Source organism: Labeo rohita, chromosome 15 (genome assembly GCF_022985175.1).
Source record: "Labeo rohita strain BAU-BD-2019 chromosome 15, IGBB_LRoh.1.0, whole genome shotgun sequence".
Classification (NCBI taxonomy): domain Eukaryota; kingdom Metazoa; phylum Chordata; class Actinopteri; order Cypriniformes; family Cyprinidae; genus Labeo; species Labeo rohita.
This window is the reverse complement of record NC_066883.1, coordinates 21,904,363-21,932,271: the sequence shown is the minus strand read 5'-3', so window position 1 is coordinate 21,932,271 and position 27,909 is coordinate 21,904,363. Positions and strand designations below refer to the sequence as shown.

Here is a 27,909-nt window from a genome sequence, read left to right as displayed (position 1 = left end):
AGTTTTTCTCTTGTGGTTGAAGGTGCTGGATGCAAACGTTTGTCGAGCACAGAGCCATGTTTGCGCAGGACCTCCTCACCTTGACCCCCACTGCAGGCCTCCCGCCGGTTAATCCAGGCCTTGTGCTGAGAGCCTGATTGAGCTGTATTTACTGATGAAAAAGCGAAAACCATAACCGTACATCTGCCATTCAGTTACTATGCTTACAGAGAAATATATGTGCGAGTGTTTTAAGCATGTTTTAATCTCATTTGAGAAACCTTTTTATGCCTTGAAGTAAAAAACGCAACTGCATAATTGCATAAAGTTAAAAGAAGAAATAAAGTCACATTGTGAAATATTAGGGCGACACTGAAATAAAGTGTATATATATATATAGCAATTTTTATATCTATAAATCACAATTTCAAAAATATTAAGGCTACCAGGAGTATTTCTGTATTGTGACTAGGGATGTAATGATTCTCTCAACTTACGATGCAATACTCATTTCATGATATACTTTTTTTTACAATTTTTTTTAACAAAAGAAGAGAGATATAAGACAAATTATAAATAAAGTTATTTAATAAAGTTATTTAATAATAATAATAAAAGGTGTCCTTTTATTATTGCTTGGACAAAATGCTGCACATTTCTTGCAAAATTGAAATATGTCAAATAATAAAACTAAATGGAAATTTTATAACTTAAATAATAACAAAAAGACCTCATATAAACAAACTAAGGTTTTGCTTGTCCTCTTTCTATTTAAAATTAGAGACAACCACTACTATTTTAATCATAATCCAAACAAAGATGCTGCATACATTCAGCATGAGCAGTTTATAATCTAAATTAGATTGTATAATTTAGAAATTTGAAGCAAAAACAGAATGGTCTGACTTTAGTTTTGTGAAACGATACTACAAAAAACATCTGAATGAGACAAAAACAGCAGAAGGGCTGAATGAAAAGCAAATTCACTCTCTGACAGCAGGTGGCGCTTATGGAACAGCAGCAATACAGCGTTTCCTTAGTTACCGCTGTAAACAAAGCAGTGCTGTGCTTATTTACCTCAGAAGTACTTATGGGAAGCCAAATTTACAAATTTACCCACTCTGCAAAAATAAGGTTGATAAACACTGCTTTAATTATGCATTATACTGAGGTAAGATGACAAGAAAACACCATCTAAACTTTTATAAAGACAGTCAGTTCCCCTCAGAGATACATTTATATAAACTCCTTCCCCAAATTATATCACGACTGAGTGAAATGACTTTAAAATTAGAAAAAAATGCAGGTCACCATTTGCATTGGTAGCAGGATGGAGGCAGATCTGATGTGGATTAATATAAGATTATATTAAGACACACAGAAATAGCAACAAACAACTGGCATAATGTCCAGGCGCCTGCTGTTGTCACGTATAAAAACCAAAATTTACATGGAAGAGATGTTTATCGTATATTTATCGCATTATATCTAGTGTTAAGACATGGTGTGACACTTTACACTGGGTCAATCCTTCAGCATTAGTTATATTTCTTCCTTCGCCAGATCACTGAAAACGTCTAATAACCTCTGTTCGCCCTTATCAAACTCATCAGTCAGACATCAGCATATCACAGCCGTCCACATCCCACTGGGAATCATTTTTCATCTGCGTCTGGTTCTGTCCAGGCCTTCCTCTTTCCACACCGTCTCCAACTGCTCCACAGAGAGGGGGTGAAATATGCAAATCAGAGGCTTGACATTTTTGCATGTCTGAACAAGAGAACAAAAACACCCACGCAACACTTCTGACATCAAATAATAGCTATGACAACGAATATTAGCATGTGAATTCTATTTTGCCTCCAATCGCTGTTACATAATTCCACAATTAAAGGGATAATTCACCCAAAAGTGAAAATTCTGACACCATTTACTCACCATGTCGATCAAACCTTAATTCTGTGGAACATAAAGTAATTCAGACATTTCGATGAGTCCAAAGGATATTGTTACTCACATACAAGTTTGGAAAAGGGTTATTATTGTTGACTAAAACTAAAATTAAAACCATAAAACACACGTTACGTGAAATAAAATAAACATTAACTTAAATGAAATACAATATAAAAAACATAACTTATTTTAATTCAGCTAGTTGCCAAAAGAACATTTCTCATTTTCGTTTGTTTTAAATTGAAGTACTAAAATATCTAAATAAACTAAAACAAATAAATAAAAATTGGACCCATTAAAAGAAGCAAAAGAAAATCTAATTCTTAATATTAACAAAAAAATAGTATATCAAAGTAACTAAAATTTGGTTTGGACCCGAGAGTGAGTAAATGATGACAGAATTGTCATTTTTGTATGAAATATTCTTTTAAACGTCCATTTAAACATGCAACACAGCAGTTAATTGAATCTTCCATTCATCCAGAATGTTCATATTCTTCAAACTGTATCACATTATGGGAGGCCCCGACAAGGAGCTTACATGGGTGCCACATTATATCAAAATCTTTCCGAAGACATTGTAATATACTCTCAAGAGGGTAAGAGCACTTCTGCTTCCCTGCATATTTTACTAAAAATCAGCAAGACTTAGAGGAATCATGTTAGTCTGACTGACGATTGTTATAATAATCTCCCAGCAGTGGCTCTATGTCATAATGGTAATCCCTGCGTCTACGTTGTTCTGTTCCCAAAGGGAAGTTTTTTTTTCAGTGTGATTGTCAGGAAGCTAATGGCATCCTCATATGACCGCAGTCGCCTGTCTTTCTCTGTACTCCATCTAATTCGCACCCAAAGAGGTCTAACGTACACATGCGCAGCCAGCTGAGCCCTGGAAGAACGTACCATTTAGATGTGAAAACAAAACAGTGTGAGTATTGAGAAACATTGCAAATAAACACCATTTAAAGTGAATTGCTCACATATATAAGTGATGTTACCAAAGGAGACACACTGTGGGATTTCAAAGTACCTCTGTCGCTGGCAGGCATTAGTCCATGCCCACGCCATTTCCCTAGCATTGATCTGGAGCCCAGTGAGTGACAGAGAGAGAAAGAGAGCTGGATCACCACAGAGACCAAAGCAGATGGTCTCATCAGGGCACAGCAACAGCTCAGGTCAAAGCTGCCTCTGGGGGGCCGAACATCAGGACAGGAAGTGCCAAAGAGAAAACCTTTGGCTTACCCAGAAGCTTTATGGCTGCTTCAGCACGTCCCACAGGAATATTTTATTGCTCAGTGCTCTTTTAAAGCTCTGGAGATTTATCATTTAGAACAGAGTTTCTTTAGGAAAAAAGAGTTTTTTAAAAGAAAGAAATTAAAATGGAAAAACTTCCCCCCAAAAATGAAAATTCTGTCATTGATTACTCACCCTTATGTTGTTCCAAATCTGTAAGACCTTTGTTCATCTTTGGAACACAAATTAAGCTATTTTTGATGAAATTCGAGAGCTTTCTGACCCTGCATAAATATTAACGCAACTGACACGTTCAAGGCCCAGAAAGGTAGTAAGGACATCGTTAAAATAGTCCATGTGACAGCAGTGGTTGAACTTTAATTTATGAAGCTATGAGAATACTTTTTGTGTGCAAAGTAGGGCTGGGACTATAGAATACCTAAGACCTGGCACTCGTATAGTTTTGAATAGGAGGAAGTGCAACGCCCAATATGGCGAATAAGCCCCGCCTTCTAAATGAAAGAGCCAATCGTTGATTAGTAAAGTCATCGCGTCACTGCAGCTACCATTAGAAGCTCCGGTTCCTACAGAAACAGGCAGCGTTCGCAAACCCACGCTCATGACTGTGCATGCGCATTGGCTGCTCTAACCTCAAAAATACACCTTTTTTTAAACAATATCGTAGCATTAAAAAAAATATATATATATATATGAGGTGGTTGTTGTTAGATTTCATTGGTGATTTCAAATATGAAATTTAATCGTAAGCTTGGTGAACCATTTGGACAAGTTTTGTTTCCCTATTTGAAGAAATACATGCATGCCCGAGTGAAATGACTTGTCTTAAAGGGACTTTGATCACGCTCGTCCTTTATTAGCAATCGTTCCAGCATCCTCGTTTCACTTCCACAACTTTCAGCCCCATCCTGCTTCATATTACAGTGACCTTAATAAGTCTTTAATACATTAGCTTATTCATGAACATGATTTCTGCCCGAGTCCTGACAGATTTCATCAGCTGTGGGGATGAAGACTACAACTTCCAAGATTCCACACTCGCATCAGGGCATCATCAAACTACACCTTTGGTTCTTTGTTTGTGTTGCATATGCGCCCTCTAGTGGCAAAAACGTACATATTGTGCCTTTAACAACTGAATGTGTGGTGCACTTGGAATAGAATTTTCTTTAACTAGGAGGTTCATGAAGAAAAAGTTACTTGAATCATATTGTAGTTACATTTTCAAGTTGACCAGTTTTAAAAAAAACGAGAAACGGTCAAACTTTCTGAAAAAAATTGAGATTTAATTTTTTTGCCATATCGCCCTAGCGCAAAGAAAACAAAAACAACGACTTTATCCAATAATTTCTTCTTTTCTGTTTCATGCATTCACGACAAAGACGTGTGGTGGTGCTGATGCAGGAGCCTGCGTTCTGATGTAGGACCCGGATGTGCTGTGTCTTGTTTACAAAGCTTCATAAAATTAAGGTTGAACCACTAACGTCACATGGACTATGTAAACAATGTCTTTACTACCTTTCTGGGCCTTGAACGTGCCAGTTGCATTGCTGTCTATACAGGGTCAAAAACCTCTTGGATTTCATCAAAAATATCTTAGTTTGTGTGTTACAGGTTTGAAATGACATGAGGGTGAGTAATTAATGACAGAATTTTCACTTTTGGGCGAACTATCCCTTTAATTTCTTACTGTCCCCAAACTTTTGAATGATAGTGTAGGTTGGTATTTGAACCTGGATTCATTTTCTCAATATAGTACCCAGTTTTCCTTTTTTTTTTTTAGATTTATTTTGGGCATTTTTATGCCTTTATTTAGATAGGACAGTGTAGTTGGACAGGAAGCAAAGTGGAAGAGAGAGAAGGGGTGGGATCGGGAAAGGTCCACGAGCTGGGATTCGAACTCGGGTGCGCAGCACAATGGCGCTATATGTCGGCACGCTAACCACGAGGCTATTGGTGCCGACAATATAGTACCAAGTTATAAGAGAATTGTCTTTGGCTTCATGTCGTCATCGAATGAGTCAGAACTGCCACTGGTGTCCCCTCAAAATCAAAACAGGTGCATGATGCCCCTGGGCTCACTCAACACAATCTGTCTCCTAGATACATACAACACACAATGCCCTACAGTGCCAGAAATAGTGATAATCTCATAATTGATGGCGCTTACATAAGTAATCCATGAGTATTTGAAGTTGATCAGAAATAATCTTGAAGCGTTAGGCAGTGATGCATCTCCAGTGTGACTCATAAATGTCAAGTTCACTTCATCTTCTTTTCTCTTTGGAGTTTATCTGGCTAGGCCTGTTAGCACTCTTTCAGCAATTGCTCTGATCAGCGATTTACAAGTTATACAAGTATAATCTGAAATAAACAGAAACGGTTTTGCACTTCTAAGACATTCAGGTCACCTATAATTCCAGAAACATGTAAACCAATTTGCCTTAAAGGGATAGTTCAACCAAAAATGAAAAGATATTTAATTTAATTAGATCTTTAATTTCCATAAGTCACACAGGTTTGGAATAACATGAGGGTGAGTAACTGATGACTAAAGTTTCATTTTTGGGTAAACTATCCCTTTAAATGTAAATTTCATACCACCAGTGGTGTTATAATAATAATAGTCGTATATCAATACATTTCCACCACTTTAAGACAGTACAGTGCTGTCAAATTCACACAGAGTTGCCAACCAAACTATTTTAAATCATGGCTTTCGCTTTCTGATATCATGTTTTAGACCCTCCTCACTTCTCTTGTATACAAGCTTGCTTTCTCAGGATCTCTGTTCCTGTGCTACGGCCCCCCTGGAGTCCCCCACCCCCTCCGGGTTCAGTTGCCCCCATTGTTCGTCTGTCTGGAACGGCGCTCCTGGCTGCAAGAGACTTGAATGAGGGACACCCAACCCCCTCTACCCTTCTTCACCCACGGTCCAACTCCGTCGCCCTGCCTGAAGGTTTTTTTTTTGTTTTTTTTTATTAAAGTAGCATCGTGCTTTTATGATGGGGCCCCGCACCTCCATGATCACGCCTCCGACCCTCACATACACACACACACACGTCGTTAAAGGCAAATTCCATGTCTTTCCCGACCCTTCTGAAATCCAGCTGCTGGGAAAGTTCATGGTCAGCTGATTGTGCTCTGCCCCCCTCCATCTCTGAACAGAATTAAACAGAGAGGAGATCGGAGAAGAAGAGGAGAAAGAGGCTGCTGGCAGATCTCCAGAAACAAGGCTATGGCCACATCAGACTAACAAAACCTCTTGAACTCCAGTAAACATGACACCGCAAGTTAGGAGCTGGGCTGGAACCACCATAGACACACAAGTTTTAGATTCAGTCACTATTGAGTATATGATTCCTTCCTTAGAGCTTGTCTATCATCACTTTGTGACGTCATGAATTAATGAAGGCTTATCATGAATTATTTATTAGACACTACTGTTCAAAAGCACAATTTTGCTCTTTTATTCAACAAGGATACATTTAAATGATCAAGAGCGACAGTACAGACAACTACAATGTTTGCTGTGCAAAAAAAATGCTGAACTTTCTAAAGAATCCTGTAAAAATATGTTCCACGGTTTACACAAAAATATTAGGCACCACTGTTTTCATCATTGGTAATGATAAGTACAGTTTTTTTAAAGGGATAGTTCACCCAAAAATGACAATTACCCCATGATTTACTCTTTACTCACCATATAGCCCTTCCAAGCTTTATAATGGCAGTGAATGGGTGTTGAGATTTTGAAGTGCAAAGAAATGCATCCATCAATCATAAAAAGTACTCCACACAGCACCAAAGGGTTAATACAGGCCTTCTGAAGCAAATTGGGCTGTGTGGAGCACTTTTTATGATGGATAGATGCACTTTTTTGGACTTCAAAATCTCAACACCCATTCACTGCCATTAAAAAACTTGGAAAAGCCAGGACATCTTTTAAATTACTCATATTGTATTCTTCTGAAAGAAAAAAGTCGCACCTAGGATGGCTTGAGGGTGAGTAAATCTTGGCATAATTTGCATTTTTGGGTGAATTATCCCTTTAAGCACCAAATCAGCATATTAGAATGATTTCTGAAGAATCACGTGACACTGAAGACTGGACTAATGCCAGCTTGGCCGTCACAGAAATAAATAACATTTTAAAATACAAATTGAAGCTATTTTAAACTGCAATAATATTTCACAATATTGCTGTAATTTTGAACAAATAAATGCAAATTGGTAACTGTACAATACTTTCAAACATTAACAATATCTTACTGACCCTAAACTATAATATATATATATATATATATAAAATTTGACTACTACATCCGTCATTGTTAATCGTGGAAAATTGTAGGCCAAATGAAAACTGCAGCTGACAGTTAAACAAAGGCTGGGAATGATACTATCTATATGTGAGTGACTGAGAGAACAAACAAAGAAAGGAGTAAGAGGTACAAAAATATTGAACTCTGCGAAAGGTCACCTGGTGTGTTTTAATAACACTGCCAAGAAAGGCCTGCATTTCTACTACAGCGTTTAATACACCCCTGCAGAGACCGCAAGCACCTTCAGCCTCACCTAGCTCAACATACTACACTACACAAAGCATCTGACCAATCATTTGCATTTGGTTTCAACCACATGACATCACTCACCTCTTTACACCAAGATAAACTGTTAGCAACAAATATAAGTCTGCCTAACTAAAACCTGCAGTTACATACTTATCTTCATAATGCATTACAGATATCCTAAAAGAACTTGTAGAGCTGTAGAAATGCTGTGTTAGCAAATACAAAACCTCTGAATAAAGCAGCACACCATATTTCTCACATTAGAGGTGTGATTATCACACAGACTCTCATAGAAAGACAATATTCGCTAGTCATTCAACCGTATGCACGACAGCAAGGAATATTTAGCACTTCATAAATGCATTGTTTTTTAATTTTCAACTAAGATGACTGAATCTTAGATACCTCAGATGACACTAAACATGAAAACAAATACTAAAGATGAGAAGCATGTGTTTCCAATCATAATGTATTACTTCGGTAATGACAGCTAAGCTAATGATAAATATTTATTCTGAAGAAAATGTCTTGTAAAGCTATATTTCATGGACAAATGCACCAAAATAGTGTTATATTTACCTTTAGGGATTACATTATCTCCACATAGTCAAATAAGCTTATGTGCAAAATATGATAAACGTGTCTATAATGCAACAACAACAACATCATAGTTTCCTTATTTTCAACTGCTTTCTCTTATTTGAATTGCTTATCTAATCTGCCATTTTCCAGTTAATTAATATATTAGCTGAGAACCAAGCCAAGGACAAAAACAGCTCACTGTTTTATTTTCACACAGATAAAGTGCTCAGGCAGCTCCAGATATATTACAACAGCATCAGAGCACAGTCCATCTAGGAGCACAATGGTGGCAAGTCAAAACCATTGGGTCAAAGTTGACATTTTCACTGACCACTGCTAAACAGTGTCTAATCAAATACCATTTGACCAAAACAAGCTCCTCAATATAACCTTATGTCTTGTGCACTGAGCTCAGATAGACATTAGCACGCAAAGACATAATTAGGATCATAAGCTTACGGAGTGCAGCGGTTATGACCTAGTTCCTACCTTCTGTAGGCTTGTAGGGTTGAGTTGGGTTTTGTCAATGATTTTTATTGCAACCTGAGAAGACAAAAAGTTCAAAAATCATCAAAATGTAGCTGACACATTGACTTGACAACTAAATTGCATATAAAAGAACCAATCACGTGGAAAAGTATGCTAACTGTGCACACCTTAGTAGACTGGTGACATAACTTTTGGTCAAAGTGTAAAAAAGCTGGATTTTCATATATATTGAAGTCAAAAGTTTACATACACCTTGCAGAATCTGCAAAATGTTAACTATTTTGCCAAAATAAGAGGGATCATACAAAATACATGTTATTTTTTATTTACTACTGACCTGAATAAGATATTTCACATAAAAGATGTTTACACAAAGTCCACAAGAGAAAATAATAGTTGAATTTATAAAAGTAATCCCGTTCAAGTTTACATATGCTTGATTCTTAATACTGTGTTGTTACCTGAATGATCCACAGCTGTTTTTTTTTGTTTGTTTTGTTTAGTGAGAGTTGTTTATGAGTTTCTTGTTTGTCCTGAACAGTTAAACTGCGTGCTGTTCCAACAATGACTGTATGATTTTGAGATCTATCTTTTCACACTGAGGACAACTGAGAGACTCTATTGCAACTCTACTGCAACTATTGCAGAAGGTTCAAACGTTCACTGATGATTCAGAAGGAAACAAAATGCATTAAGAGCCGGGGGTGTAAACTTTTGAAAAGCATGAGGTTGTGTGCAATTTTTCTTACTCTGCCTAAATATCAGATTTTTTTCTATTAGTACTGCCATTCAGAAGTTACAGAAGATACTTACATGTTTCCCAGAAGACAAAATAATCTTCAAATTCAAAAAGTTTTCACCCCCAGCTCTTAATGCATCATGTTTCCTTCTGAAGCATCAGTGAACATTTGAACCTTCTGTAACAGCTGCATATGAGTCCCTCAGTTGTCCTCAGTGTGAAAAGATGGATCTCAAAATCATACAGTCATTGTTGGAAAGGGTTTAAATACATATATTTTTACATCTGGCTCAAAAACTATGGCACAGGCTTTGTTTAGACACAATGAGGCAGCCATAATGAGACTGAAAACTTGACTCAAAAGATTTATCTAAGTGCCAATCAGAAGAGCCTTGTAAATCTTTAATTATTTAATTTCCTGAACATAATACAGTCATCTCTCTGTATGTCTTACCTCCCTGCCGGTCAAAATATGGCGCGCCAACTTCACTTTGGCGAAATTGCCCTTGCCGATGGTCTTAAGCAGCCGGTAGTTGCCAATGTGAGGCTGTTCGTCCGAACAGGAGGCGATGGAATTCCGGCAACGGGCTCCGAGTGAGCGACTCGACCATCCCGAGCCCTTCTCTGAACGACTGGCTGAGAGAGAGGCATGCTGTGGGTTGAAGAGAAAACCGTCATCCTTAATGCATTATGAATCAACACATAACCAAAATCAATAAAAGGCAATGTTGTCTTAGTTTTACACGTAAGTATGAGAGACACATCCAGACATAGTGTAAAATATTCAGCACATGAATTCATAATCTGGCAAAATTCAAATCAACTCAGGTTTGGGATGTGCAAATAAAAGGAGTCACCCAAAAATGAATATTTTGTCAATATTTGCTCATGTTGTTCCCAACCCGTATGACTCACTTTCTTCTGTGGAATAGAAAAAGGATATTTTTTAAGAACTGTTTTTGTCAATACAAAGACTTTCATTGTAAGAACAGAAAAAAAAAAAAAAAAAAACACACAACAAATATAAAATTCATCATATTTTGCACAGGTTTGGAACAACATGAGGGTGAGTAATTGAGTTTGACAGTGGTGTTATGTTAATTAAAACAAACTATTACAAATCATTTTCATTCATTGAAATGAAGGTGAAAACATAAAACAATACAACGTTAGATGAAAAACTGAAATACATATAAATTAAAGCTAAACAGAAACATAAAAATTAACAAAAATGAAAGAAAATACATAAAATTACAAAAACCTGAACTAAAATTAAAAAGGAAACTAAAAATATAAAAATATAACCTAACTGAAAACTAATACTATATTAGGGCTGGCAAACGATTAATTGCGATTCACATACAAAGTAAAATTTTGTGTTTGCCTAACATATGTGTGTGTACTGTGTAATTATTATGTATATATAAATACAAGCACATTCATGTATACATTTAAGAAATATTTACAAGTATATACGTATTTATTATCATTTTAATAGAATTTATTTTATATATAAATGAAAATATTTTGTACATAACATATTTCTCTTGTGTATTTACATATACAAGATAATTACACACAGCACACACGCATATATTCAGCAAACTCAAACTTTGATTTTGTATGCAATTAATCATGATTAATCGCTCGACAGCCCTAATAGTAACACTTTACAATAAGGTTCCATTAGTTTATGTACTATTAACTAACATAAACAAACAATGACCAATACATTTATTACAGTATTTATTAATCTTTGTTAATGTTAAAGAAAATACAGTTGTTCATTGTTAGTTCATGTTAATTCAGTGCATTAACTAATATTAATAAATGCTGTAGAAGTATTGTTCATTTTTAGTTCATGTTAACTAAAGTAGTCAACTAATAAACCTTATTGTAAAGAGTTACCTACATAAAAATACAAAAAAAAATACTAGGACTCAGCTTTTGTGATTTCTCCAAAGACAGCTAATCTCTGCTTTGCTACACATTGCTGACATGTTTCATGTCTAACTGTTCCAAGATCTTAAATCTTAAATCTAATCTATCCAGGAATGCATTGCAACACTACACGGCGCTCACACTTTGGCGCGACATGACGCATGTGGCATTCTTATTTGGACGCGAACTCTATCATTCTGTGTGGATACTGAACCCCATGTAATCACAAAGCACCTGCAGAATGGGTCTTAATATTACACTTTGACAAAAAAATGGATTGATTTATTGCTTGCACATGTTATATCTATAAGGATATATTATTTATATATTGTATCTATATTATATAGGCCTACTTTATTTTTTTTATAGTCTCATGACAACTCCATGAGAGGATGGGAGCATGTTTCTTCACACCAGTAAGCCCGTTTTAATGTCTCAACATCCCCACACCCCCTATTCCCAATAGTTCTGACCATTTCCTACTGACATAGACCTCATCGCCTGTCACGCACCCATCCTCCTCCACCGCTGCCCACTGCCCCACCCTGTCCAAACCACACACATTGATTGTTCCGCTGCTGCTCTCTGTCTGATTGCCCTTGCAATTTATATGAGAAGGTGGGGGCAGGGGTATAGATGAAGGGGGGTTTTCTCAGTGAAAGCAATATGTCACTGAAATAGATGGTTTAGTTGGCGGAAGAAACCTCCAGGATGTAATGACCACAGAACAATAAAAGATGATGCATTTAGATATTTAGTTTCCTCACACTTTGTAGATGCACGTATGATTTCAGTCAGAATATATTTTTTAAAGTCATGTACATAGTACTGCAAGTACAAATCTGACAAAAAATAACCTTTTGGAGTGATTGCACATTTAAACATACATATTGATAGGAATATGCAGTTAATTAAGATCGCAAGACATAATTCCACACAACATATTTCTAGAGTCCCACCCCAGACTGAGACAATAGACCGCCTATCTGGGAGGTGTCTTGCTCAGGGTAGGATAAGAGCACATGTGAAGGGAGTAGCAATGGGTCATGGTCAGTCCATCTAGCCACACATCCTGCTATTGCATCTTATGACTTACTCCCAAAATCCTATGTCCTGAGATCTATGTCCTGTCCTGTGAAGCTTTGCATTTGGCACTGCTGATGCACCAGTTTCCTCCGTGCTGATTTCTTTCACAGCGTTTCCTTGAAATGAATGCACGACAATGAGCTTGGGTCGTTCACAATATCACTATGCTACACTGTGTTGATGTGAGATAAAAGTGTGGGAAACAGGTGTACGCCCGAGCCAGGTGTGAAAAGCCCTGCCAAAAGTCGAACTTGCATGGTTTCCTGTCTTGAATAGACGTTGTGCCAGCTCCTCGTAACGGTTCTCTGGTGTGGCTCCAGAGTATAAATGCTTGCAGCAAAACTACAGGCTTCTTAAACAGGTTCAGTGAACAAGGATTTATTGGTTTGGTCATTCTTTATAGGCTTATGTTCACTCATATGGAAACAAAACAAACAATATATTGACTTATAAAGCTGCTTTTGTAATGTCTATTCGACAATTTGCGTCTCAGCCACAATAATAATAGGCTGCATGCAGAAACAAACATAGAAAGTAATCAGTGTAGTCTAATTTACAAGTTAATGATTCTTATGTAGCAGTTCTTTTTAATAAATGAAAACCTTACAATGTGACCAGTGTAGCCTATAGGACTGGGTTTTGACACAAATTTCACGATTAGAATCAATTCTGATTCACAAGCTTGCAATTCAATTCGTTATCAGTCATTTTGGATATTTCTCAGGTACAGCATAAGCCAAATTTTCATTTTTCTCTCATCTAATGCTGTAAAATATGCATGAGAGTCAGCTGCTACATTTTTATAATTTTTATAATAATAAAGTTACAACTACATAATTATATTTCTACTCCAATTCATTTTTTGAAATATAAACACTTAAAAGATATCTGTCATAACAAATTAAACATTGAAGAACAGTAAACATTTTAATGAATATGTTATACAGTGGATATATTCAGCAAAACGCTCCTCTCTAGAGTTCATTTTTCTAGCTGACTAAAGATTAGTCATGTTATTGTCATGTTTTGGGCTGTACTAATTGGTCGGACCAGGATAAACACTTGGAGTACTATAGACTGCCACAAGTTAGAACAAATCAAAGAGAAGAGTGCAAAAAACTGAGGAACAAAAGGTGTTTTTTTTTAAACCAAACTGAAACAGGATTTCCAGGGCAAGAATCTTGGCAACAATCGGGTTTGTTCATGTTATTTCCTGTCAGATAGGTGAAATATTAGGCTAATATCTTATTTAAAGGGGTCATCGGATGCTAAGTTCACTTTTACATGTTGTTTGAACATTAATGCGTGCTGGCAGTGTATGTACAAATCTACCCTATAATGATAAAAATCCATGCAGTGGTTTTTAATTAATCTCTAAAAATAATATCCCCTTTTTCAAATCGAGCCATTCTCAGATGCCGCTCCCACGATAGTTGATTGACATGAGCGTCTTACCTAAGATCAGTTGTAACAGTCCAACCTCCATGTTTTGATGCCGGAGCAGGGATGTAAATTAGACAAGAATTGAGCAATTAAGGTGTTGTGTTGCTGGATGTAATAATGAACACAGTGGTCGCCATTTACTCCCGACATCTGAGCTGCTGAAGATGCAGTAGATTACATTTGTTTGTGAAGGGAATGCCCTTCCCGATCTACATATTTCCATCTATGTTCGTGCAAATCATTTGTGATCCAGCTTCACTTACAGCAGAATTGAGTATAAGGGTTTTTTATGAATCTTTGCGATCGCCTTTCCTAAAAATGTGCTAGTTAGCAAGTTTAGTGGCTAAACGCAGCTAAATTAAACAGGCTCGTCACTCCACAGAGAGAAGAGAGGGGCGGGGCGAGCAGAGCTCATTAACATTTAAAGCAGCCTCGACCAAAATGGGATAATTTTTGCAGAGCTCATTTTGACAAGGTAAAAAGGGTGTTGTTTTACACAACCATTGAGAATTTTTAACCAAAGTATATTATAGACTTTTCATTAAGACCCTAAAGAATCATATCAACTTGTGGAAAATGGGCATCTGATGACCCCTTTAATACTGCTCGTATGTATCTTTACTACCTATTAACTCTGGTTTGTCAAAATATTGCACCGTTTCCTGCTTACTCAGTAATCTAGTCATTTTCTATATGATTTAGCAGCTTCGACACAGTTTTTTCCATGGTTTAGACAGCATAAATTAGCAGAACAACATATTCAGTAGTACATTAACCATGCAATCCATGCTATTGTTTACATCTGAATATCGCCAATATGGCCACACATCCGGGTAACTGACCAAACCGTGACGTAAGTGCAAACCCTCTGTTTTTTCCGAGGTAAATGTGAGGTTATATGGCATATTGTTATACTGTAATCTTTCCGCGGTTGAAACACTAATTGAGCGATTACATGAGACAGAATACAGATTTTGGTAAGTTGTACTCTTTTCTTTAAACATATCTTCGGATGTGTATTCATGTTTATGTCATGCTGTAACATGCTGTTATTAAATCGGTGGAAACGATCAGTTCACGCTGTTGCTTGCCTTGAACTGAGCTACAGCGATCTGTCACTCCACATTAAACTGTACCAAAACAGCATTATTGTTTGAATACCATAATAAAATCAACAGAATTTGAAATTGGAGACTATGTCTTATATCAAAAGTAACAAAGCACAAAGCTTATTACGATTTATTTGATGGGAGGCGCGCTACAATGTTCCATTGATTAACATTACCTGAAAACAGGCTAGACTAATCACTTCTTGGGATTTAAGAATCAATATTGTTTCGTAAAAACGAGAATTGATTATAATTGTGAAATCTTTTCATTTACCCAGGCCGATTCCCAAAACGAATTGACTCTCATTAGCAAGTTCTTTTAACAAATAGTTAAAAAAAACAGTCCGAGGCTACATTTACACTAGTGTGTTTTTGTTTTAAAACGTATAACTTTTGCTATGGTTACGCCAGTCGTTTACACTACTCTGGCATTTTCGACCCTCGAAAACTGAGGCTTTCGAAAATGCTGCAGATCCAATTTTAGTTTGAAAACATTAGGGCTTTCTTTCAGTGTAAATGTACCAAAACGGAGACAACAGAGAAAATGATGGTGTGGCTGCCCATATTCACTCTGCGTATACTTGACTGTGTAAACAATAACATCATGCTCATTATGAATGGTAATGTGACATGTTAATTATTCATTATGTAAATCATCCAATAACATTTTCAAATCAATAACAGCTCTACTTTGACAAATTCATTTTAACATGAATGATTCACAGTTATTGTGAGACTGTGAGAAATGAACATGTAATCTTCCTCTGTTAAACAGATGACCCAATTCAAAGTCACTGATGTTATAGTGCCTCATGCCTTGTGACTCAAATGCCATTACCTCTCTGCTACTTGTTACCCTTTAGTAACCATCTCTGTCATGAGTGAACCCATCTGAATAACTAATGGTTCAACAGTCACAGACAGGCGGCAATCCTCATGACTACAGAGCAAAAGTCTCACCTTGGCATCAGATGAGAGGGCCAAACAAAAAAGCCCCAGCTGAGGCCCATCTGCTAACCGCACTCGGTTTCCCCTCCTCACCAACGAGTAACATAACCCCCTCATGAGCGCGCACACACATTAGCCAAATACACAAGGAGACAACATCAATATCAGTTGTCAAGAGCAACAATCGGCGTGGCAACGAAACAGGGGGTGGTGCAATACAATGACAAGCACAAAAACATGCTGATTATGCGATTGTTGCTCATGGTCTAAACACACCCGTTTGATTTAAAAAATACATTCAGAGTTAAAGGTTAGACTAGATAAACATGTTTACTTGTAGTGACTGGCCAAAACGAAAGATCATTTCTTTTTAACCACAATAACATCACCACAACAGGCTAGCACCGCTATGAACAAGACAAGCCATAGATGTTCTCTTTATAAAATACATCCCTTCAACTTCATTGCTTTCCTCACATAAAACAGACACAATAACCTCTTTGATTCAGAACATGAGTGTCTAGGCCTAGGTTTCACCAGTTCCTCAGAAACAAGCCACCAGGCTTGTGGTTCCCCTGCCTATCTGACCTCCACATTGGATCAGCTTTCCTGAGGAACAATAAAAAACAATCCTCTTAGTGAATTTCTTTTGGCTGAAAGTGAAGGCATAACGTCCAGTCACTGAGGGTGTTTCTGTTTCTCTTCACATGGTTAAAATATACACTTATTATTACCATTAGACAAATTTTAACAACTATTTGTTGCTATTTGTTGCTGTTGTGCCTTGAAACTTCTAAGGGAGTGAAATAATACACAGTGCACACACAAGTTTATTATTGGGTGCATTAGTTTGTGTCGCCACTTCTTCAGTAGACACTTGTTTGCAAAGAGTTAAATTGTGACAGGTTAGCAAAACAAAATCTTACAAGCACACTAAAACAATGAGAAGCTTTTAAAAACTCTCTTTAAATGCTGGGATCCTACAGAAAGAAATGCAAAGTCATAGGTGCTACACACAGCCAAGAACAGCAGGTTTTCAAGACTTGTTATACATCTTAAAATGAAAATTCTGTCATTAATTACTCTCCCAAATGACGTTCCAAACCCGTTATACCTGCATTCATCTTCAAAACACAAATTAAGATATTTTTGATGAAATCTGAGAGCTTTCTGACCCTGCATAGACAGCACGGACACATTCAAGACCCAGAAAGGTAGTAAAGACATTGTTAAAATAATCCATATGACATCAGTGGATCAACTGTAATTTTATGAAGCTACAAGAATACTTTTTGTGTGCAAAGAGAACAAAAATAAAACAATTATTTATTCAACAACTTCTTCTGTTCAGTCTTCGACGTGCATTAGAGGTTGAACTATTTTAACAATATCCTTACTACTTTTCTGGGCCTTGAACTTGGTAGTTGCATTACTGTCTATGCAGGGTCAGAAAGTTCTAGTATTTCAAAAAAAATTCAAAAATATCTTAATTTGTGTTCTGAAGATCTTACAGGTTTGGAACGACATGATGGTCAGTAATTAAAGGCAGAATTTTCATTTTTGGGCGAACTATCCTTTTAAAGTGCAATGGTCAAATTACCGAAATTTTGCAAACAAAATGAGTCCATTGTTTATTGTGAACTGTGAAGTGATACAAGAAGCACAGCATACACAGAAGTCACTTTCTAATTAAGTAGTTTAGTTGATCAGTGCCTCAAACTAATCTAACTAGCTGAAAAGTGAACTAGAAAAATCGCTTTCTCACACTGCTTTCTAGATCGTCCAGATTCCTACTGAAATGGCTGAATTCCGCCTGTGAAATTCTGCTGAGCAACAGCAAATGTTTTACTAAGTATGCACAATAGGGCTACTCAGTTACTCAGCTGATATTAGAGATTTTTAATTTATTGGTATCAGTCATTATTGGATATTTAACGGTGCTCATATTCCTGTTTTAATATTTAGATGCCCTTTGCCATCATCTAACATTTACTTAAGTTAAGATCTACAAACACTAATTAAATAACATTAGCCCCTTACACACAGCAATCCTGGTAAACCGCCATAAAATAACCAGTATCACTTTAGCAGTAAATACACAAATGGGATCCTGGACCACAAAACCAGTCTTAAGTAGCACGGGCATATTTGTAGCGATTGCCAAAAACACCTTGTATGGGTCAAAATTATCGATTTTTCTTTTATGCCAAAAATCATTAGGGTATTAAGTAAAGATCATTTTGTGAATTTCGTACCATAAATATATTAAAACTTAATTTTTGATTAGTAATATGCTTTGCTAAGAATTTCATTTGGCCAACTTTAAATGTAATTTTCTCAATGTATATATATATTTTTTTTGCACCCTCAGACTCCAGATTTTTTAATCCGAATAATTTTTTTTTTATCTCAGCTAAATATTGTCCTATCCTAACAAACATCGACATCACCATATATCAATGGAAAGCCTGTTTATTCAGCTTTCAGATTATGTATAAATCTCATTTTCCAAAAATTGACCCTTATGACTGGTTTTGTGGTCCAGGGTCATAAATACACGGCTCACACAAGTAGTGGCGTTCTGGCTTTTTACCGATAAGAGACAATTCACACATCAGCACCAAAATGCCAGTAAATTCTGTGATGTCAGTCATCGGAAATTATCTTTAAAAGCCACGCTGTTGTCTTCATTCACCCGCATGAGCAGGAGAGCTTTAGTTTCACTAAAAAAAGTTTCACCAATTTGACAACATTTTTGAAGTCTGAGTGACAGGTATAAGGGTATGATCAAACAGAACGCATTTTTGCTCTTATAAATATGAGATGTGCATAATAATATTCAAGTGCAGATCTGCAGCGTTGATGAATGGAAAAGAAGGCTGGGTCTCGACCCGACACATTGATAAAGCTACAAGACTAGACGCAATGGTCAAAGATGTCCATCTAGCACATATTTACACAGAAAAATTAATTAAAAAGGCAGCAGAGCTTTGTAAAAAGCTCAGTAATCACATCATCTCCATTAGAAAGCTATGATTGGCCAATTTGGACCAAAGCAGACTTAATTTGTCAGCGCGTTCTACGTGTTCATACCGGTAATCTTCAGTCTGTGTTCACACAGAGCACATTACCGGTAATTTACTGATAATGTTACAACTTCTCATACCAGTAAATTGGCAGAATGAATGTTTACACATGATCTTTTAAAGGTAATTTAAGGGTGATTTACCATTCATTTTCAACTATGATTAAACATTCGTATTGTAAATGATCACTTTTAGCATTTTAGTAATTTATTTTAAATTTATGAAAATAAGTACTATGTAGTACAACTCTTTTCCCTTTATTGGCTCATTTAAATTGGCCAGATGTTGTTATTACTAGCTCTTGCGTATGGAAGAATAATGGAAAATATCCTTTTTCCTCATTACCTCACTTTGGACGGTCAAATTTCTAAACACAAATAGACGTAATTTATACGTAAATGGCATGTAAAAACATGCAAAAGATCTAAAAATGAGGAAGTACAGGAGGAAGTCAAATGTGTGGACACTTAGAGACTTACTTTACCAATCGATTTCCTCTTTTGATGTTTCGACACTTCAGCATAAGCTAAATGCCCACAGCAGCCAACACATACATATTTATACATATTTACACCAGAGAATTTTAGCCGATTTAGACATCATTCAAAGTGTCTGCTCTGCAGTAAATGCTGCAAGCTTCACTACATGATTAAAAATCAAACAGTAGCGCGAGTTTAGAGAGTCTAGGTCAAGTCAAAGCGGATGATGAAATTCTAACCACTTATTTTCCATCCTTACCATTTTCCTCGGTACAGCTGTTACAGTATCAAGATGGCTGCTATTTAGAGCAAATATAACCTTGGAAACGAATTTTCATAAATGTCTTTTAAGATGGGCGGCCTGGGCTGTCTTCTCCAGTTAACCCAGTCCTCTAGACTAGCCTTGAGCAACTTCTATTTGATAGACTGCATGAGGTTTTTCAGGCCTACATGGAATCTGCAGATTCACTCGCAGGCTTTTTGTTTTGACATCATCGTTCCACTCTTATTCCATAGCTAGACAGAGAGTTTACGTAGTCTCCCAGATTGGTAGATGCATTTCCTATTACGTTTGCTTTGTGGTCTTGCTCGCTATCTTATCCCTTCTCATCAGCTCTCATCATCTTACAAGCTCTCGCAGTGCCTCTATGTGACATGCCATGCTGCTGTCTGTGCTTGCAGACATGCTGTATAACTGACGCACAAACTATGCAGACCTTTTATCAGCTTCTTTCGTTCAGTCAACCACTCCTTTTTCTTTATGCACGCTCCTTTATTTTTCAATCTATGACGTTTGCCACTAAGTCACTGAGTTTCGGAATCCCTTTGTGGGTTGATATTTTTTGCATAACACTTAATCCGTTTTTTTACAGTTTTACAACATATATATGCAATCAAATTGTAAATCATGATGTAACAGTGTGGAAAGCAGATGTCTTTTACATCTCCTTATGAAGTATTCAAGACTTAAACCAAGTAAACTGACACCTGACATTCCACTTACATAATAAAGAGCTTTGGTAACAGTAAGTACACCAACCACATGTTATGTGACAGTTTGAAATGGAAATAGAGACAGCACTTCTGAACTGTAAATAATATAAACCTGTATTTGCAGCAGTCTACTAAAAACTATCTTGCCACAATCTCACCACATTTTCTAAAAATTTCCAGCCTCATATCTTGCATGTCTTAAAAGCTTAGAAGCCGACCTTTGATTTTTACTTTTTATTTTTGGCCCATGGCCCTCAATCAAGTTTGATTCTTGGCCCTTTGTTGTAAAAAGTTTGGACATTTCTGCACGGGTATATTTATAGCAAAAGCCAACTATACATTGTATGGGTCAAAATTATCGATTTTTTGAGCAAAAAATCATTAGGATATTAAGTAAAGACCATGTTCCATGAAGATATTTTGTAAATTTCCTACTGTAAAAATATATCAAAACTTATTTTTTTAATAATAACATTCATTGCTAAGAACTTCATTTGGACAGCTTGGATTTTCTCAATATTTTTATTTTTTTACACCCTCAGATTCCAGATGTTCAAATAGTTGTATCTTAGCCAAATATTGTCCTATCATAACAAACCATACGTCGATGGAAAGCTTATTTATTTTTCAGATGATGTATCAATGTCAATTTCAAAAAAATTACCCTTATGACTGGTTTTGTGGTTCAGGGTCACATATTACATTTGAACCCTCTAGTCCACACCCACTGGTTTTGAGTGGAAAAGAACAGTCAGTACTAAAAGTCATATGGGTTTGGAACTCCATGAGGGTGACCAAATGATGACAAAACTTTCGGGTGAACTATTTCTTTAAAGCTACTAGTTAATGTCAATTAATCACAAACATGTGTTGGCCTTTAATAAGACAGACTGATATACAAGTTCGCAAGTAGACAATTATATTAACTGTGTAGGCAAAAATAAGGCCAAGCCTTGCTACCTTGAGAATCAAACTTGTTTTTGTATACAGTACAACGTGTTTGAAAATGTTGCAACATGCTGTCTGGCATCTGTTTACTTGCACATGTGCATGTCATTAACTAAGCCAACTATTTGTTTTTAATTAAGATATAACAAAAAGGAAGCATAAATATGCCACGAATATTATAAAAACTCAATTTCATTGCAGTTTGGCATATGCACAATGATGTAAGCAAATATCTCAGATTGGGGGAGGGTAACTGTAAAAAGTCATTAAATGCCTGTCGATCACTAATCTGAATTTTGATGTTTATGGCCCTGTCTATGAATACAAGGCGTTGCTTTTGGCTTTAAATGCTGAATTCATTCACACTATACTGACCATGAAGAGAAGTGGGTTTACTTCACATCACGCAGGCCTGAGGTTTACCAAGAACATTTTGCACTAGGACATGCATAAGAAATAACTGCAAACGAATCATCCACAAATTAAATGCTATAGATAGTCTGTAAAAGAGTCCCTTACTCAATGAGCTAAGCGACAACAAAGACAGCCATAGAAACATAGCCTCAATAGTTGTTTGTGGCAGTGTTTTCAGGGAGGGGCAGGATGCTGAATTATAAAATTCATGATTTAGTCAATGTAACTCTTTAGCTCTTGAATTAATTGAAACGTTTTAAAACAGTTCCAAACGCTACTGACAACTAGAGATCCATAACACTCCAGTTCTATGTCTACCTCATGTCAGTGCTCCTGACTAGGTATTAAAGGGTTACTTTGCCCGAAAATGGAAATTCTGTCATGAAATACTCACCCTTATGTCATTCCAAACCTGTAAGACCTTTGTTCATTTTCGGAACACAAATGAAGATATTTTTGATGAAATCCGAGAGCTTTCTGACCCTGCACAGACAGCAAGGGTCCTACCATGTTCAGTGTCCAGAAAGGTACCAAGAACATCGACAAAATAGTCCACGTGACATCAGTGGTTCAACTGTAATTTTATGAAGCTCCGAGAATAAAAAAACTAAACTAAAACAACAACTTTATTCAACAAGACCCATGTATGTACTTTCCCCTGAACGTGGTACTCTCCAAAATGGCACTGGGTTGATGCGGAGGAGAATAATTGTTGAATAAAGTTGTTATTTCAGTTTCTTGTGCAACAAAAGGTATTTTTGTAGCTTCATAAAATGCCACTGTCACATGGACTATTTTGTCAATGTTTTTTGTACCTTTCCAGATCTTGAATGTTGCTGTCCGTGGAGGGTCAGAAAGCTCTCGGATTTCATCAAAAATATCTTCATTTGTGTTCTGAAGACGAACGAAGGTCTTAAAAGGTTTGGAATGGTGAAGGTTTTGAGGGTGAATTAATGACAGAATTTAAATTTTTGGGTGAACTATCCCTTTAACGAATCGTTATTTAGACTCGAGTCTTTTCAACCGATTGCAAAATCGATTCAATCAATCAAGAATTCGATTGAATCGGTTTTTGAGTCATGTCTGATTCGTAATGAATCGAAAACGAACTTAACTGACAAAAGCATTCAGACTGAATCAATTAATTGACCAAAGGCTAAAAGATAAACAGAAATTAAATGGAAATATGACATAGATTGAGTATGTCTGACTGCTGTTTTATCCACATACTGTTTTCCAGTCAAAAGATTTGTTTGACGTCAATACAAATTACAGGCCTATTTGGTTTTTCAAAGACTTTTTATGAGCAGAACAGTGGTTGCAACAAACTCAACCAGCACATTTGAAATTACAATAATCACCCTTGATATTAAAAAAAATAATGATTAAAACCCGTAATGAACACACGAATGTGTGACAGAAACTCTGAATACAAAAAAAATAACATGTCATCGCAGGATGTCTTAATAATTACGTCATGACGTAGAGGAGTCGCTGAAACTGTTATTTCGAACATTTTTTAAACGAACTGTTTCGAAAGAACCGATTCGCAAATCTCACTTCCCATCACTACTTTTGACGAGAAACGTTCGAATCGAATGCTCGTCGAGTGGAATTAAATGACGTAAGAAAGCTTTTGACTTACGTGGTCTACATTCCTTTCGTTCCCCGGCTGCAGCGTTGCGCGTGAGGACATCGTCCCTGGAGCTTCAGCCTACAGCAACGCTGGGTTTATTTCAGCGGTCCGTGTACAGTTGCTAATTGAATCAGCACAGGCAGGAGAAACAGTCCGCAGCCGAGCCAGTATCGCGAGGCTATCGCTGCCCTCTCCGACCACCAGTACAGCGCTTCCCTTAAACAATCCTCATTTTCGGTTAAGTTTAACGTTACTGGATGGTTTGCGCAATACTGGTGGGATGAGAACAAAGATAAGAAGCCTATATGATGCTCATGTCTGTGGTAGTTTGGCTAGCCGGAACAATAGATCATTTTGTCCTTAGCTAGACGAAAACGTCTCACTCATACCATGTCCATATACAGCGTCTGGTTTGCAGAAATGTACGTTGAATCCTCAAGGATCAACCGACAACGACTGTATATCACGAGACAGACAGAAAGAAAACAAAAGCAGAAGAGAGGAAGAAAAAAAATTAGCTACCGCAGCATCAAACTGAGGAAAACCGACTCATTTTTTCAATGAGTCTGGCTTGTCCAGAGAAAATAAACCACTCCCACGGACGCAGTGTCCCCTTCAAAGAGTCATCTGTGTACATTTCCAGGAAAACAATATATTAATAAATAAACATTAGCGGGTACAATACGAAATCCAAACTATTAAGCCTATCTCGAGCACACTCCCGTCCCAACAAAGACCACTAAACAATATCCTTTTCGAAGAGGCAGGGTATGTCAATGCTCCCAGACATAAAAACTGTACTGTGGCTGTAAAATGTTCATCCCCAGCAGCGTGTGACACTGGCATCAAGGAAGGACGTCAGGAGAAAGAATAGGCTGGGCAGGGCTGCGGCGGACGCTCACACATACACCCTTCCCCCATGGTCCTAAACACACTGACTCTTCATTCATTCATGTCGCAAGACCCAGCGCCAGATAAACACAGATGCCGAAGTAAATGTATACGACTCCTCCAGCTGGTCACTGTACGCCAGTACAACCTGGTCCTGGGAACGTGATTCGAAATGCATCTGCATGATATAATATCTTCTGCATTGCTAAATTAAAAAAAACTTTAATTTAGGAACAGTACTACAGAGAAATGTCATTAATCACATATGATATAATATAATACAATATGTGACCCTGGAGCACAAAACCAGTCATAAGTAGCAGGGGTATAGTTGTAGCAATAGCCAACAATGCATTGTATGGGTCAAAATGATCAGTTTTTCTTTTATGCCATAAATCATTAGGATATTAAGATCTTGTTCCATGTAAATTTCCTACTGTAATATATATATCCAAACTTAATTTTTGATTAGTAATATGCACTGCTAAGAACTTCATTTGGACAACTTTAAAGGTGATTTTCTCAATATTTAGATTTTTTTGCACCCTCACATTGCAGATTTTCAAATAGTTGTATCTTGACCAAATATTGTCCTAAGCATATTTATTTAGCTTTCAGATGATGTATAAATCTCAGTTTCAGAAAATTGACCCTTATGACTGGTTTTATGGTCGAGGGTCACATATAATATAATATAATATAATATAATATAATATAATATAATCTTCTTCTTCTTCTCCACCCACACTAAAAAGTCTATTGGGTGACATAATATAAATGTAATAATATAATGTAATATAATATAATATAATATAATACAATATAATATATTGGCCAGTAAGATTTGTTTGTGAAGAAATTAATACTTTTATTTAGCAAGGGCATATTAAATTGATTAAAAAGTGCCAATAACATTTTTTTTTTTTTAAAGATTTATTTTTGGCATTTTTATTAGATAGGACAGTGTAGGTAGACAAGAAGCGAAGTGGGAGAGAGAGAAGGGTGTGGGATCAGGAAAGGTCCACAAGTCAGGATTCAAACTCGGGACACCCACAGTGCAACAGCGCTATATGTCGACGCGCCAACCACGAGGCTATTGGCACCAACTACAATAACATTTCTAATGTTTATTTATGTATGTTTACATTTTTAAGGTTTATTTATATTTCAAATAAATAATGTTCTTTTGAATTATTATTTTCGTCAAACAATCTTAAACAAAGTTATTCCACAAATATATATGCTTAATATGATAATTATTCATACCCTCGGTAAATATGACCAAAATTGCCTCCGATTTCCAGGTCCATGTTGGTGCTTTTCCTCTTCAGTTCACCCCACTCATTTTCTATAGGGTTCAGGTCAGGGAACTGGGTTGGCCATGGCAGAAGCTTGGTTTTGTTCTCAGTGACCCATTTTTGTTTTGATGTTTGTTTGTGGATCATTGTCCTGTTGGAGAATCCAACCATGGCCCATTATAAGATTTCTAACAGGGACAGTCAGTTTTAAATTTTTTATCTGTTGGTTTTTGTTAGAATCCATGATGCCATCTAAACAAGATAGCCAGGATTTCTCACAGAAAAATAGGCCCACAACAATAAGAATACAGCATATTTCATTATACACATGGGGTACTTTTTTATCCTTTTGTGCACCAAACCCATCTTGAGTTGTTTGCTGCTAAAAAGCAATTTTTAGTTTCATCTGACCATAGAACCCAGTCCTGTTTGAAGTTCCAGTAGTGTCTAGAAAATATGCAAAAGATGCTAGAAAACTGAAGGATTTTTCTGAAGAACAGTGCTCGATTCAACTGTTCAGAACAAACAAGGGACTCATGAACAACCATCACAAAACAAAGAAACAGTCATAGATCATCCAGGTAACCACCAAGGGTTCACAAACTTTTGAAGAGGTTTATTTTAATAATTTTAACCATTTTTTTTGTGGACTATATGTCAAACCTTCTTTTATATATAAAATATCTATCTATCTATCAGGGCTGCCAACTCTCACACATTCAGAGTGAGACTTATGCAGTTGACACTTCTTTCAAGCCCTCAAGCCATATGTCTATTTTCTCATGCAGTCAAAAGCATCCTCAGTTAAAACTGTAATAATATGATATTGGCAAAACAGATCTGGTAAAGGCTCCAGTACATATTTGTGTTTGTGCTCTGGAAAGCTGGCCTTTCAGGTTTTCATAACATAACCCACCCAATAGCTACTCAAAACTAGCCCAACAATAGCTCAAAAACGAACTAGTTTTGAGGGGGGGTCCCCAAATTGCGTTCGGGGGGATAAAATACATGTTTTTAGTCAGGGTTCCCCCTGGTCAATTTGTATTTCAGGGGCTAAATATGACGTTATTGGGGCCACTTCAACCCACGGACATCAAAAACAACAACAACAACCCTCTATTTACAGCGTGTTTTTGTAGCATCCCAGATAGCACACGTACATCTGCAAGATGTCTATTAAAGATCTCTTGATCTGGAAAGCATCTGCTGTGTACAAACGTCTGGCAGACATCTGTAAGATGTCAGTTTTACATACATTCAAAATCATAAACATCTTAAAGACATCTAATAGATGTCTATTTGACATCTGATAGGAAACGTCCAATAGACGTATTGCATATGAGCAAACTACGTCTTGCAGATGTCAAATAGCCATGTACTCTGGGAAAATCATAACATTCTGACGCAAATGACGCATTTACTCTGCGCTGTAGTTCGGATTGAAGTCGTCTAAAATGTTGTCTCTGTGCTGCACTCAAGCAGCTGCATGAATGTGAAAGTTTGGCACAAAAACATAAAAAAAACAAAAAACAAAACAAAACAAAAAAACACTGACCACATATACCCCTCCATGTTTACAAACACAAGACTGGGAGCCGCAGGCGTTAAGACGCTATTTCTGGTTTAATTTTGTGATAGAACTTACCAGTATTTTGAAACGGATGTGTGGAACGTTGTTGCTTGTGTGCGCATTTTTCCTTTCACCAGTAAAGTAATTCTGGAATTTTACAACAATTTACTGGTATTACTGTGTGAAAGGTGCTAAAGGGTGGTGAGAGACAGCGTTTTAGTGATTATATGGAAGTGCTATTTGCTCACTGTCTAGGCTACATACAATACATTAAGAATTTGAATAAAAGTTTTGATTTTCGTACATACCCTGTACATGCAGCAGTTTCAGGAGTGACACACATCCCCAACCAAAACCCCCACCCATCCCGCTGTGAAAATTCTCACTCAAGTTGAACTCAAAAGTTGGCAGCCTTAAATCCAGAACTTATTTTCTGGACAACTGATAAGCATCAACCAACTGCGTCATAGCTGAGTTGACCTGATTTGTTGGACTATGCT

General features: G+C 36.8%; 1 protein-coding gene across 1 annotated transcript in view; it reads right to left on the bottom strand.

Annotated features, from left to right (window-relative positions):
- The window catches only part of mark4b (MAP/microtubule affinity-regulating kinase 4b), a 57,813-nt gene extending 33,272 nt beyond the window's left edge, over nt 1-24,541 (bottom strand). Inside the window, 3 exon segments of the mRNA XM_051129539.1 lie at nt 8,829-8,882; nt 10,022-10,219; nt 23,660-24,541. Coding sequence (XP_050985496.1) covers nt 8,829-8,882; nt 10,022-10,219; nt 23,660-23,710 — 303 coding nt within the window. The 5' untranslated portion in view covers nt 23,711-24,541.
- Between the last annotated feature and the right edge of the window lie 3,368 nt (nt 24,542-27,909).